Consider the following 13,830-nt stretch of genomic DNA (forward strand, 5'->3'; position numbering starts at 1 on the left):
ACACACACTTACAGCCAGGGGTGAACGTAAAGCGGTCCAGTACGGCGTCCCGGGAAAATTCTATGATTAGGCCCATAAGCTTGTGCACATAGGACGTCCCGTACGGGGAAGAAATGAAATCTACATTCACCCCTGCTTACAGTGCACACACACACACACATTCACATACACACACATACACACACAAACACACACACACACACACACACACACACACACACACACACACACACACACACACACACACACACACACACACACACACACACACACACACACACACATGGTGCATGGCCGAGTCACTTACCTAAAGACAGACGTCACACTGCAGGAGAGAGGCTCTAATCAAATCAAATCCAAACCAAATGTATTTATAAAGCCCTTCTTACGTCAGCTGATATATCAAAGTGCTGTACAGAAACCCAGCCTAAAACCCCAAACAGCAAGCAATGCAGGTGTATTCTAATGAATATGTTGATGACTCATGCTCCAAACAACAACACACACGTACGCACACACACTCACAGAGAGTCCTCTTGGAATATGGGGGTTGTTTGTGCCTCTGCACCCTAGTGAGCTTTGCTCTTTAATGAGAGATGCACAACCCATCCCACTCCTTCCCCCTTCCCACAAAACATTGAATGGAGCAGACAGTGGCGTATTAGGGCTGCCAAATCACTAGAGGGCAGCACCTGTTCGTATTCCCAGGAGACATTTGGAAATGACTGAATCTCATGCATGTCATATATTCCTGTCTAGTCTGTACTGTTCTGTGTATTGTCTTTTACACTCTTGTCTCCCTCTTTGTCCTGTCTCCCACAGTCAGATGTGGTTCACCAGAGTGTGTTTGAGTTGATCCACACGGACGACAGGGCCTTGTTCAGACGTCAGCTCCACTTCGCCCTTAACCCCAACCAGTTTGATGCAGAGCCTGGGACAACAGAGAGTGAGTAATGCACTATGTTAGTACTCCAGTCTGCTATGTTAGTACTCACACCCTGGTTTTCTACTGCCTAAGCCAGGGGTGTCGAACTCATTCCATGGAGGACAGGCAGCCTAGCTGTAAAGAGCATTGGGCAAGTCACCGAAAGGTCACTGGTTTGAATCCCAGAGCCAACTTCGTGAAAAATATGCCCTTGAGCAAGGCACTTAAACCTAATTGCTCTTGTAAGTTGGTCTGGATAAGGGTACCTAATAAATGACTAAAATATTAAAGATATATAAATATACTATGTACCATAACTGTGTGTACTGTAGGCCTGCAGCCTAACAACAGCAGTGACATCACCAGCAACATAGTGAGCTACGACCCGCAGCACATTCCTCCTGAGAACTCTTCCTTCCTGGAGAGGAGCTTCGTCTGTCGCTTCCGCTGTCTCCTGGACAACTCCTCTGGCTTCCTGGTACAGTAAACTAACAGTCCAACCACACACAACTAGAGGCCTAATGTCCACAGATTAACTTTGTATTGGTAATTTAGTAGTAGTGGTTAAAATACGACTTTTGCATCCACAGAATGAGACAATATACGCAAAACAAAAACAATACAATATATATATAAAACTTACCTCAGTGTAGTTGTATTTAGGATCTCTGTTTATCCTCATGTGATCACACAGAGAAGTCCCTTACCTTTCCTCCTCATTTCGCTGTGTCTTCAACACCAGGCCCTGAACTTCAATGGGCGTCTGAAGTACCTCCATGGCCAGAACAAGATGTCAGATGATGGTACCATAGACCACCCCCAGCTGGCCCTGTTTGTGGTGGCTACCCCCATCCAGACCCCCTCTATCCTGGAGATCAGGACCAAGACACTTATATTCCAGACCAAACACAAGCTGGATTTCACCCCCACGAATGTTGATACAAGGTAACACTCCCATCCAGTGTTATTATTAAAGTACACTACAGTATGTGCACATCCCTTCAAATTAGTGGATTCAGCTATTTCAGCCACACCTGTTGCTGAAAAGTGTATACAATCGAGCACACAGCCATGCAATCTCCATAGACAAACATTGGCAGTAGAATGGCCCGTACTGAAGAGCTCAGTGTTAGTTCGTCAAATTTCTGCCCCAGTCAACTGTAAGTGCTGTTATTGTGAAGTGGAAACATCTAGGAGCAACAACGGATCAGCCGTGAAGTGGTAGGTCACACAAACTCACAGAACGGGACCGTCTAGTGCTGAAGCACGTACCGCAAAAAAATTGTTCTCAGGGGGCCTCCCGAGTGGTGCAGTGGTCTAGGGCACTAGCTGTGCTCCCAGAGACTCTGGGTTCGAGCCCAGGCTCTGTCGCAGCCGGCTGCGACCGGGAGGTCCATGGGGCGACGCACAATGCTTCCGGGTTAGGGAGCGTTTGGCCGGTAGGGAGATCCTTGACTCATCGCGCACTAGCGACTCCTGTGGCGGGCTGGGCACATTGCACACTGACCAGGTTGATAGGGGCATGGTGTTTTCTCCGACACATTGGTGCGGCTGGCTTCCGGGTTGGATGCGCGCTGTGTTAAGAAGCAGTGCGGCTTGGTTGGGTTGTGTTTCGGAGGACGCATGGCTTTCAACCTTCGTCTCTCCCGAGCCCGTACAGGAGTTGTAGCGATGAGACAAGATAGTAACGACTAAACAATTGGATACCGTGAAAAGGGGGTACAATTTTAACAATAATAATTGTTCTCGGTTGCAACACTCACTACCGAGTTCTAAACTGCTGGAAGCAACGTCAGCACAATAGCTGTTCATCGGGAGCTTCATTAAGTGGGTTTTCATGGCCGAGCAGCCGTACAAGCCTAAGCTTGCCACAATTGGACTCTGGAGCAGTGGTGATCGATCACGCTTCACCATCTGGCAGTCCGACGGATGAATCTGCCTAATCAGCCAATATCACTGCCCAATATCACTGCCCGACCTCACTAATGCTCTTGTGGCTGAATTTTAAATGTATTTTAAACCTTTATTTAACAAGGCAAGTCAGTTAAGAACAAATTCTTATTTACAATGATGGCCTACCAGGGAACACTGGGTTAACTGCCTTGTTCAGGACCAGAACAACATATTTTTACCTTGTCAGCTCTGGGATTCGATCCAGCAACCTTCGGTTACTGACCCAAGCCTACCTGCCTAGTGGTTAGAGTGCTCTAACCACACTCTGACCACTAGGCTACTTGGAAGCAAGTCCACACAGCAATGTTCCAAGATCTAGTGGAAAGGCCTCCCAAAATAGTGGAGGCTGTTATAGCAGCAAAGGGGGGACCAACTCCATATTAATGCCCATGATTTTGGAATGAGATGTTTGACGAGCAGGTGACCACACACTTTTGGCCATGTAATGTATATCTAACGTTATAGATAACGTTATTCCTTTGTGTGTGTTATAACATTTATATTAATTTCTAAATGATTTATAAGAATTTGTAATGACTTATTCATGAACATTACTATGAATTGTAACCACAAACTGTAGAGATCAGAAAAAACTGAATTATTAGCAAGCGTTTCTAATGTTATTCCCCCTGTGTGTTATTGTGTGCCAGAGGGAAGGTGGTTCTGGGTTACACGGAGCTGGAGTTGTGTATGAGAGGCTCTGGATACCAGTTCATTCACGCTGCTGACATGATGTACTGTGCCGACAACCATGTCAGAAGTAAGTCGTTGTCACGTTTCCAAATCAATATTTCAACTTTCTTCTTTGAATGTTTGAATTAACTAACAAATGATTGAACGGATGAATGAATGAATAACTGAAGCAACAAATGGATTAAACAATGAATGAATGAAATGAACAAAAACAAATGAGTTCTCTGTATTTGCTGTACCCGACCCTGTTTTTGACAGTTTCCTTGCGTCTGTTTTCCGCCTTAGTGATAAAGACAGGTGAGAGTGGTCTGACTGTGTTTAGGCTCCTGGCCAAGAATGGTGTGTGGATCTGGGTTCAGGCTAACGCCAGACTGATCTACAAGGGAGGGAGGCCCGACTTCATCATGGTCAGACAGAGACCATTATCGTGAGTAGAGTCATCATCTGGACAATCCAATCCAAGATTACTCTGCGCTGTACTCTACCGTACTCTACTGTACTCTACTGAACTCTATACTCTACTCTACCGTACTCTACTGTACTCTACCGTATTCTACTCTACCGTACTCTACTGTACTCTACCGAACTCTACTCTACTCTACCGTACTCTACTGTACTCTACCGAACTCTACTCTACCGTACTCTACTGTACTCTACCGTACTCTACTGTACTCTACCGAACTCTACTCTACTCTACCGTACTCTACTGTACTCTACCGTACTCTACTGTACTCTACTGAACTCTACTGAACTCTATACTCTACTCTACCGTACTCTACTGTACTCTACCGTATTCTACTCTACCGTACTCTACTGTACTCTACCGAACTCTACTCTACTCTACCGTACTCTACTGTACTCTACCGAACTCTACTCTACCGTACTCTACTGTACTCTACTGAACTCTATACTCTACTCTACCGTACTCTACTGTACTCTACCGTATTCTACTCTACCGTACTCTACTGTACTCTACCGAACTCTACTCTACCCTACCGTACTCTACTGTACTCTACCGAACTCTACTCTACCGTACTCTACTGTACTCTACTCTACCGTACTCTACTGTACTCTACCGTACTCTACTGTACTCTACCGTACTCTACTCTACCGTACTCTACTGTACTCTACCATACTCTACTGTACTCTACCGAACTCTACTCTACCGTACTCTACTGTACTCTACCGTATTCTACTCTACCGTACTCTACTGTACTCTACCGAACTCTACTCTACTCTACCGTACTCTACTGTACTCTACCGAACTCTACTCTACCGTACTCTACTGTACTCTACTCTACCGTACTCTACTGTACTCTAAAGTACTGTACTCTACCGTACTCTACTGTACTCTATCGTACTGTACTCTACCGTACTCTACTGTACTCTACCGTACTCTACTCTACTGAACTCTACTCTACTCTACCGTACTCTACTGTACTCTACCGAACTCTACTCTACCGTACTCTACTGTACTCTACTCTACCGTACTCTACTGTACTCTACCGTACTCTACTCTACGTACTCTACTGTACTCTACTCTACCGTACTCTACTGTACTCTACCGTACTCTACCGTACTGTACTGTACTCTACCGTACTCTACTCTACCGTATTCTACTGTACTCTACCGTACTCTACTCTACCGTACTCTACTGTACTCTACCGTACTCTACTGTACTCTGCCGTACTCTACTCTACCGTACTCTACTGTATTCTACTGTACTATACTACTCTATTTTATTCTAATACTCCTTTTTATTCCTCAAGAAATAATGAGGGTGAGGAGCAGCTTCGCCAGCGGAGACTCCAGCTGCCTTTTAACTTCGCCACTGGGGAAGCTGTTCTCTACGAGGTGGGCCCCTCTCTGGACATAACTGACATTCCAACCCAGAGCAAGGGCCCTAAGATCAGGAAGATGGCCGAAGAAATGGCCCTGGACCCCGACTCCCTGCTGGGCTCCATGCTGAAGCAGGACCAGGCCATCTACATGCAGGTACAGCAATTTACTCTGTTTTACCGTATTCCCTATATTATGCACTAATTTTGACCAGGGCCAATAGGTCTCTAGTGTACTATGTAGGCAATAGGTTGCCATTTTGGACACAGACAATGTCTCAAATAGCCCTGTAAGGATGGGTCGCTAAGGATGACTTGAGACGAAAAGTATTTTATTAATTCAATCATTCATCCATGCAGACCAGCCCCAGCGAGACCTCCAGCGAGCCCCCCAACCCTCAGGAGCTATGCTCCTGGGAAGACCAGGCCTTCAGCAACAGCCACGCAATGGCCAACGTGCCTGGTGATTCCTGGCAGTCCCAACACCACACTATGCCCAGGCCGGACGCGGGCATCAGGGAGGAGTCCACTGTCCAGGACCTGATGGAAACACTGCAGCAAATCATCGGGGACAACAGCCTGTGTTCCAGGTTTGACTACTACTTCTACTGTAGAATGAATAATAGAAATGAATTAAAAAACAATAGTAGATTCTAAAATTGAAAGGAGAAAGTAAAATTGCTTTGTCTAGCAACACTATCATGACTTAGAGTGCAGTATTTATTGAGATGCACAGCACAAACGTTTGTTAGCACGTTTCTCAAACTGGCTTTAGCCATGGAGGGAGTAGGCCTGCCTAGGCAAGTGCAGGGGTTGCCTAGCAACATGTGCCTGGAGGGAGTCAACTTCTGCATAGCGCCACAAATTTGTGCATTTGTTCGCAGAATAACTGCGTTATAGTATTCACTAATCATAAACTATTTACATATGATGATGCATCTAGTGGAAGAAGTTTAGAAGTTTGTTAGTGATGAAAATATGTTGTGGTAGTTGAAGACTAAACCATTTTTTAAGGTTGAGTAAGTTTTGTCCACAAATGTCCATTATATTTCTCTCCCCAAATGATAACCTGAAACATTTCTAATTCCTTATGAGTAAAAGTGTAGTAGTCTTAGTGTAATTATTTTTGATTAAATATGTGATCTAACTGCCCCACATTCCAAAGTAATGAGGTTGACATAGTCTATCAAAGTAATCAGACCAGATATTTTAATAAATTGAACTTTGAATATACACTGCTCAAAAAAATAAAGGCAACACTAAAATAACACATCCTAGATCTGAATGAAATATTCTTAGTAAATACTTTTTTCTTTACATAGTTGAATGTGCTGACAACAGAATCACACAAAAATTATCAATGGAAATCAAATGTATCAACCCATGGAGGTCTGGATTTGGGGTCACACTCAAAATTAAAGTGGAAAACCACACTACAGGCTGATCCAACTTTGATGTAATGTCCTTAAAACAAGTCAAAATGAGGCTCAGTAGTGTGTGTGGCCTCCACTTGCCTGTATGACCTCCCTACAACGCCTGGGCATGCTCCTGATGAGGTGGCGGATGGTCTCCTGAGGGATCTCCTCCCAGACCTGGACTAAAGCATCTGCCAATTCCTGGACAGTCTTTGGTGCAACGTGGCGTTGGTGGATGGAGCGAGACATGATGTCCCAGATGTGCTCAATTGGATTCAGGTCTGGGGAACGGGCGGGCCAGTCCATAGCATCAATGCCTTCCTCTTGCAGGAACTGCTGACACACTCCAGCCACATGAGGTTTAGCATTGTCTTGCATTAGAAGGAACCCAGGGCCAACCGCACCAGCATATGGTCTCACAAGGGGTCTGAGGATCTCATCTCGGTACTTAATGGCAGTCAGGCTACCTCAGGCGAGCACATGGAGGGCTGTGCGGCACCCAAAAAAATGCCACCCCACACCATGACTGACCCACCGCCAAACCGGTCATGCTGGAGGATGTTGCAGGCAGCAGAACGTTCTCCATGGCGTCTCCAGACTCTGTCACATGCTCAGTGTGAACCTGCTTTCATCTGTGAAGAGCACAGGGCGCCAGTGGCGAATTTGCCAATCTTGGTGTTCTCTAGCAAATGCCAAACGTCCTGCACGGTGTTGGGCTGTAAGCACAACCCCAACCTGTGGACGTCGGGCCCTCATACCACCCTCATGGAGTCTGTTTCTGACCGTTTGAGCAGACACATGCACATTTGTGGCCTGCTGGAGGTCATTTTGCAGGGCTCTGGCAGTGCTCCTCCTGCTCCTCCTTGCACAAAGGCGGAGGTAGCGTTCCTGCTGCTGGGTTGTTGCCCTCCTACGGCCTCCTCCACGTCTCCTGATGTACTGGCCTGTCTCCTGATAGTGTCCAGAGCATGGAGGCGCTACGCTGACAGACACAGTAAACCTTCTTGCCACAGCTCGCATTGATGTGCCATCCTGGATGAGCTGCACTACCTGAGCCACTTGTGTGGTTTGTAGACTCCGTCTCATGCTACCACTAGAGTGAAAGCACCGCCAGCATTCAAAAGTGACCAAAACATCAGCCAGGAAGCATAGGAACTGAGAAGTGGTCTGTGGTCACCACCTGCAAAACCACTCCTTTATTGGGGGTGTCTTGCTAATTGCCTAGAATTTCCACCTGTTGTCTATTCCACCTGTTGTCTATGCACAACAGCATGTGAAATGTATTGTCAATCAGTGTTGCTTCCTAAGTGGACAGTTTGATTTCACAGAAGTGTGATTGACTTGGAGTTACATTGTGTTGTTTAAGTGTTCCCTTTATTTTTTGAGCAGTGTATTTCACCGCCTCACTTAATTAAAATGTTTAAACTTCTTGTACTACCACAAAAATACTTTACATTTTTGTTCATGGAATTTTACCATCTATTTTCTATGATTGATTGTATCTATTTAAACAAAATTATGTGAGTCGCATTGTATTGTATTGCTATACTCTAGCTTGTATGAAATGTGCTATACAAATAAAGTTGTATTTGTTGTGATTGCAGCCTGGAAGTTGACCTGATCTGATCTTATCTTGTTGCAGCCTGAATGTGGACCCCACAGAGCTGAAGGACTGGGAGAACACTCTGCTGAAGATGAGCTCCAGCAACTGTGAGATGTCCGAGGACCTTGATGACATCCTCAACCATGACATCCTGTCATATGTGGAGGAACATCTCTTCAAGGAGAACGGAGGACTCAAGATGCCCGAGCATCTGGGCTCAATGCTGGGGTCCGTCAGTGTCAACAACCCCCTCCTGGAGGTACCAGAGTGCCTTAAAAATGTCGACCTGCAGGGGAATACCATGATGCCTGGAGGAAAGGGCTTCAACTGGGGGGTTGATCCCCAGCAGAACCAATTGCTTGGGATGGGAGGCTTGAGTGCGGCTGAAACAGTGAGTAACGTTCGGGGCATGATGAAGCTGACACACATGGGCTCTCAGATGGGATTGAACGGCCCCACACTCCAGCAGGCTTCCTCCAGGAACACATTTGCCCAATCCCTGGGAGAGAACCTGGGCCTGCAGAGCAACGCTAACCCTCTGGCCTTTAACCCTGCCCTGGCTGGCTCCTGTGCCCAGGTGCGGCAGAACCAAGCCAAAGGTAAGCAGCAAGGCCTCCAGGCCTCTCAGATCCTGTCCAACCCTGGTAACGGGCTGGCGTCTTATTCCCTGAGACAACAGATGCAGTCAGGCCTTGCCAATCAGAGCTCTGCTCCTATGGGTCTGCCAATCCAGAACCAGCTGCTGGGGTGGGGCATGAATGATCAGCCAATGAGATTCCAGGACCAGCGCTCCATAAGCCAATCAGATGCCTTTGCCGTGCCCGGTCAGGAAACCATGTGGATGCCCTTGCCCTCCTCCATGCCCAATACCAACATGGTGGCCAACACCTTGTTGGAAACCTTTGCCCAGAATTGTTCAAATCAACCAAAAGATGTCATTCTAGATCCCAACCCGGCTAGCTGCCTACAAGGACACTTTTCCCTGCAGACCCAGAAACAGCAGCAGCAGCAAATGCTTCCCACGATGTTACACCAACAAAATGGACACCAACACAATGTCACGGGTAGCTTTTATAACAACCAGGTGTCTGACTTCCAAATTGCTCCCCAGCTCCCTATCCCTGGGCTCAAGGCCCAGCCACAGCAGAACTCTCAGGCCCAGAACTACAACAGGGATCAAACAATATCAGGCCAGTATAGGCCTCAAAAGACCTCTGCTCAAGTCACCCCTCCTCTCGTCTCTTCCAACAGCTGCATGTTCAGCAGCACCAACCCCCCCTCGGTTTCTGTCAACGGGGTCTGTTTAAACCCCAACACGGCCCTTGTTTCCCTGGTCCCATCCTCCTGTCAGAGGGCCACAGCCCCCCTCCACGACCAGAGTCCCTCCCAGGCCTCCTGCTACTTCCAGAGGAACTCCAGCGGGCCCATTGTGGGGTCCTCTGCAATCCTACAGGGTGACACCAACATCAGCCCTCTGTCCTGTCAGGTGGGGCCTGGTCTAACCCCTGGGGGCCTCACACCAGACAGCTTGCTGGTCCAGCAGCAGTACCTCAACTGCAACAGGCAGACACAGGTAAGACAGGCACCAGTATTTTAATGTAACCTTTATTTTAACAGATTGTCCCAATGAGGTAGAAATAGCTATTTTTCAAGGCCGAGACTTGTTTCATTATTACAACCAGATTACAGCGTTTCTAATTGCACCAGTATTTAGGGTTTTACGAGTAGGACAGTTATTAGGAGCCACGAAGGGACCTTTGGGAAGAAGGTGTCTGTTTCATATTTGACGTATATTGAAGCATTTAGAGCTAATTACTCTGTTGTATGTACTTAAACACACATTTGAAGATTTATTTTGTCTATTGTCATTGGTTTCTTTGAGAAGGGTATAATGTGGATTTTAAAAGCACTCAAACAAGCACAGTTTGCAGTGGGTTGCATGCATTACATCATCCCCTTGTCTTTCTGATCTGTTGTGGCTAACTTGGTCCATTATTCACCATCCAGGTCACAAACTGTCCAATGGAGGAAAACATATCGTTCCAGTTCCCGCCCCTGCCCAACGGAACCACATACTTCTCAGAGAACAATCAAAACAACTGTTGCGACTTCTAGAAGGTTCTACAAGGAGGAAGAAACCGCCTTTTCTGCGGCTGAATGGAATTTGTTGAGATACTAATGAGTAGCCCTCTGTGCTAAACAAACAGATACACGGACACATACAGACTCACACAGCCAGGTGCCTTTGGGGATTCTACCACCACCATGCCTTACTTCACCAAGGAGACTGGCCAAGATGGCTTCCTTCATTTCTCTTCTATGCGTCTCAAATCGTATGTTTGGATGCAAGATACAAGGCGTTTGGGCCAGAGGGTTGTGTGGCTTATTTTTCTTCTGCAACCAGATAGAAGACAGAAGCTCCAGTGACTGTCACGAGCTCCTCCTTGACTTGCTTTCTCCTTGGGTGGGCATGCCCTGGTCGAAAGTAGTGCACTATGTAGGGAATAGAGTGCCATTTTGGACATACAGTCACGTCTGGTCGATGTGGAGGAAAGAGAATATATTTATTGGTTGTTTAGAATTGTGCCTCCGATGTTAAATAATTGCCAGATGATTTTGGAAAGGACAGGCGAAAGATGATGACGTAAGAAGTAATAGGGAAAAAGAGATAACACGATGAATTAGATTCCTGGGATTTTTAAATCCCTAAATGCATTTGAGCATATAGGATCTAGCCAAATTCCAAAAGGAAAGGTGAGATAGTCGATGCCTGGTAAATTGACTACAGTATAACCATACGGGCAAAAAGAAGAGCATTTGCATTTGGAAAATGCTAAATATGTTGGCATACGATATTATGGACAATATGTATGTATAGATGATATACAGTTCAAACTGTATCAACTGCTTATTTTGATACGGAGTAAAAAACAAACTATTCCCCAGCAATCATAGTACTCCAATGACCTGAATGAACATGTAAAAACTCTTTCCCATGTGATGACTTTTGTGACTTGCCACATGTTCTTGCATCACAAACCATGCTCCATTTATCCTATTATTACAACAAGATATGCTAATCAGAATGTAATGACATCAACAACAAAAAATACATTTATTTACTCAGCTTTGTTTTGTTTTTTGAAAAAAAAATTTTTGTATTTTTATAAGCATTTAACCAAAACTATAAATATGTAATTGAGCCAGTTTAGTCTTATCTGTTATTTTGTGAAGTGTCCCACTGGGCACACACTGGTTGATTAAACGTTGTTTCCACGTCATTTCAATGAAATGATGTTGTACCAACTTGGAATAAACATTGAATTGACGTCTGTGTCCAGTGGGATTCCTGTGCACCTGCCGTTTTATTGGCTTCTATTGTTCTTCTATTGATAGAAAACACCCAAGAAGGGGCGGTGCCTTGGTAAAGTATTCATGCCGAAATGCATCAGATAGTTGAAGTGCCTCATTTGCATAAATATGCAGAAGGAAAACCGATGAGCCAATCATGGAAAAGCATATAATCAATCACCAGTCAATTTGAAAAGAAAAAGTAGAGCCACTGTTCAAACTGCATTGTTGATATGCTCTCCTATGCCAATGTGGGAATATATTTCACTTTACTTTACTTTCTTTGATTAATTATTTTATTGCCCTGCAGTTCTACAGGGAAGTAATACAATATTGGCAGCTACAGTTTCAGAATGATCAATGTGGATTATTCAATGTATTCTAGGGGGATCGGGTGCTTTCAGAAATCGTACAAAAATACAGAACCTACAATGAACACCGTAAGTGTCCATATTGAAAGTATAGTATTCAGTATTCTTGTCTGTATGCTTCTGCACAATGTAGGCACTATAACTACTGCACTGAGGCCAAGGCGCCTTTCTATATGCAGTATAATTTTAATATGTACATACTATTTTTCATTTGTATTTTTAAGTAATCTGGCCTTCATAAGATTCACATCTATTATTGTACACTATTTTATACATGTGTTTTCTGCACACAGAACAGTTCATGCCTGTAAAACCCTTTTTGACCTGTTTCCTCAGAACAGTATTTATAAATATACACCTTGTGGCTTTTGTTGTTTTTCTGCCTCTAACAATGTGTCAGCCATGGCGCTTACGCCTCAATTGTTATATTTCATCTCCACATTAAAGAGGTTTAATGACTTGACACAGGTTTGTCTGTTCTTATCAGAATCCCTTTTCTTCGTCAAGTACATTTACATGTAACAGGAATTTGACCTGGTGAGATGTTTTTTTTATTGGTTCAATTATACCATTTTATCAGAGCAAATAAATACAAATTTAAAAGTAAATAAAGATAATCAAAAACATACAACGTATAGATATATCACACATACTGTATGTAGTATACCATATCATAACACTGTCATGGATCCCTCCGGAACTTTCATTACGCACACCTGGCCCCTATTCCCAGTGATTAGTAATTATATAAATGTGCCCTTGGTTTACCAGTGTCCTGTCGATTATTGTTACAATGTCTGTTGATTCGTGTGAGTACCTGTGTTGTGTGTTTTGGTTTTCGTGCCATTGTGGATTGCGCAGATGATTACGGGTCTTAGCCTGTGTTTTAATCATTGTGCTTGTGTTATTTATTCGAGGTACTCCTCGCTCTTTTGTTTGTGTTTGTATGTGTTGTATAAGGTTTTTGGTCTTCGTCCCTGTGCCTTTACACGGCACGCCGTAATTTGGGTCTAATAAAAAAAACTATTACGCATTTCTGCACCTGTCTCCCGACCCTTTATGCCAACGTGACACACTTGAATATAGCAACACATTGTTCTAGATCAGGGATCATCAACTAGATTCAGACGCGGGCCAATTCTTTCTTGAGGGGATGGTCGGGTGTCCAGAACAAATATATTTTTACACTGCAAATTGACTGCAAGAAGCCTAAATAGGTATAGCACTTGACTAAAACATCATTTCAAACCTTGATTACATTTGGGAACAACACAGCCGTTGTAATGATGGGGTGGTGAGTTGGAAGCAGGTGCAACGTTTTAATAAAACAACAAAACCAAGAACCCGACACTAACCTAAAGCAGAACGCTGATACACAAGAACAATACCAACTGGTGAGTGACATATAAAAGGCGAGGCAGTGGAGTCCAGGTGGTGTGCGCAATGATGAGTACCAGGTGTGCATACTGATGATTCCCAGGACTGGTGGTTAGTACTCTGGCGACGTCATACGCCGGAGGGGAGGAGCAGACGTGACAGTACCCCCCCTCTGACGTGCAGCTCCAGCCACAGGACTACGTCGACGAGGGGGACGACCCGGAGGACGAGGCACGGGTCGGTCCAGGCGGCGAAGGTGGAAGGTGGAAATCACAGATGTTGGGGTCCAGAATGTCCTCCGCCG

General features: G+C 45.0%; 1 protein-coding gene across 1 annotated transcript in view; it reads left to right on the plus strand.

Moving 5' to 3' along the window:
* Window positions 1–12,612, plus strand: part of LOC124008490 (aryl hydrocarbon receptor-like) — a 98,341-nt gene extending 85,729 nt beyond the window's left edge. The window contains exons 5-13 of the mRNA XM_046319795.1: window positions 823–946; window positions 1,258–1,403; window positions 1,668–1,870; window positions 3,529–3,638; window positions 3,857–3,998; window positions 5,341–5,566; window positions 5,770–5,999; window positions 8,467–10,000; window positions 10,435–12,612. Coding sequence (XP_046175751.1) covers window positions 823–946; window positions 1,258–1,403; window positions 1,668–1,870; window positions 3,529–3,638; window positions 3,857–3,998; window positions 5,341–5,566; window positions 5,770–5,999; window positions 8,467–10,000; window positions 10,435–10,542 — 2,823 coding nt within the window. The 3' untranslated portion in view covers window positions 10,543–12,612. The remainder of the gene's footprint in view (window positions 1–822; window positions 947–1,257; window positions 1,404–1,667; window positions 1,871–3,528; window positions 3,639–3,856; window positions 3,999–5,340; window positions 5,567–5,769; window positions 6,000–8,466; window positions 10,001–10,434) is intronic.
* The last annotated feature ends 1,218 nt before the right edge of the window (window positions 12,613–13,830 follow it).

Source organism: Oncorhynchus gorbuscha, linkage group LG21 (assembly GCF_021184085.1).
Source record: "Oncorhynchus gorbuscha isolate QuinsamMale2020 ecotype Even-year linkage group LG21, OgorEven_v1.0, whole genome shotgun sequence".
NCBI classification, from domain to species: Eukaryota; Metazoa; Chordata; class Actinopteri; order Salmoniformes; family Salmonidae; genus Oncorhynchus; species Oncorhynchus gorbuscha.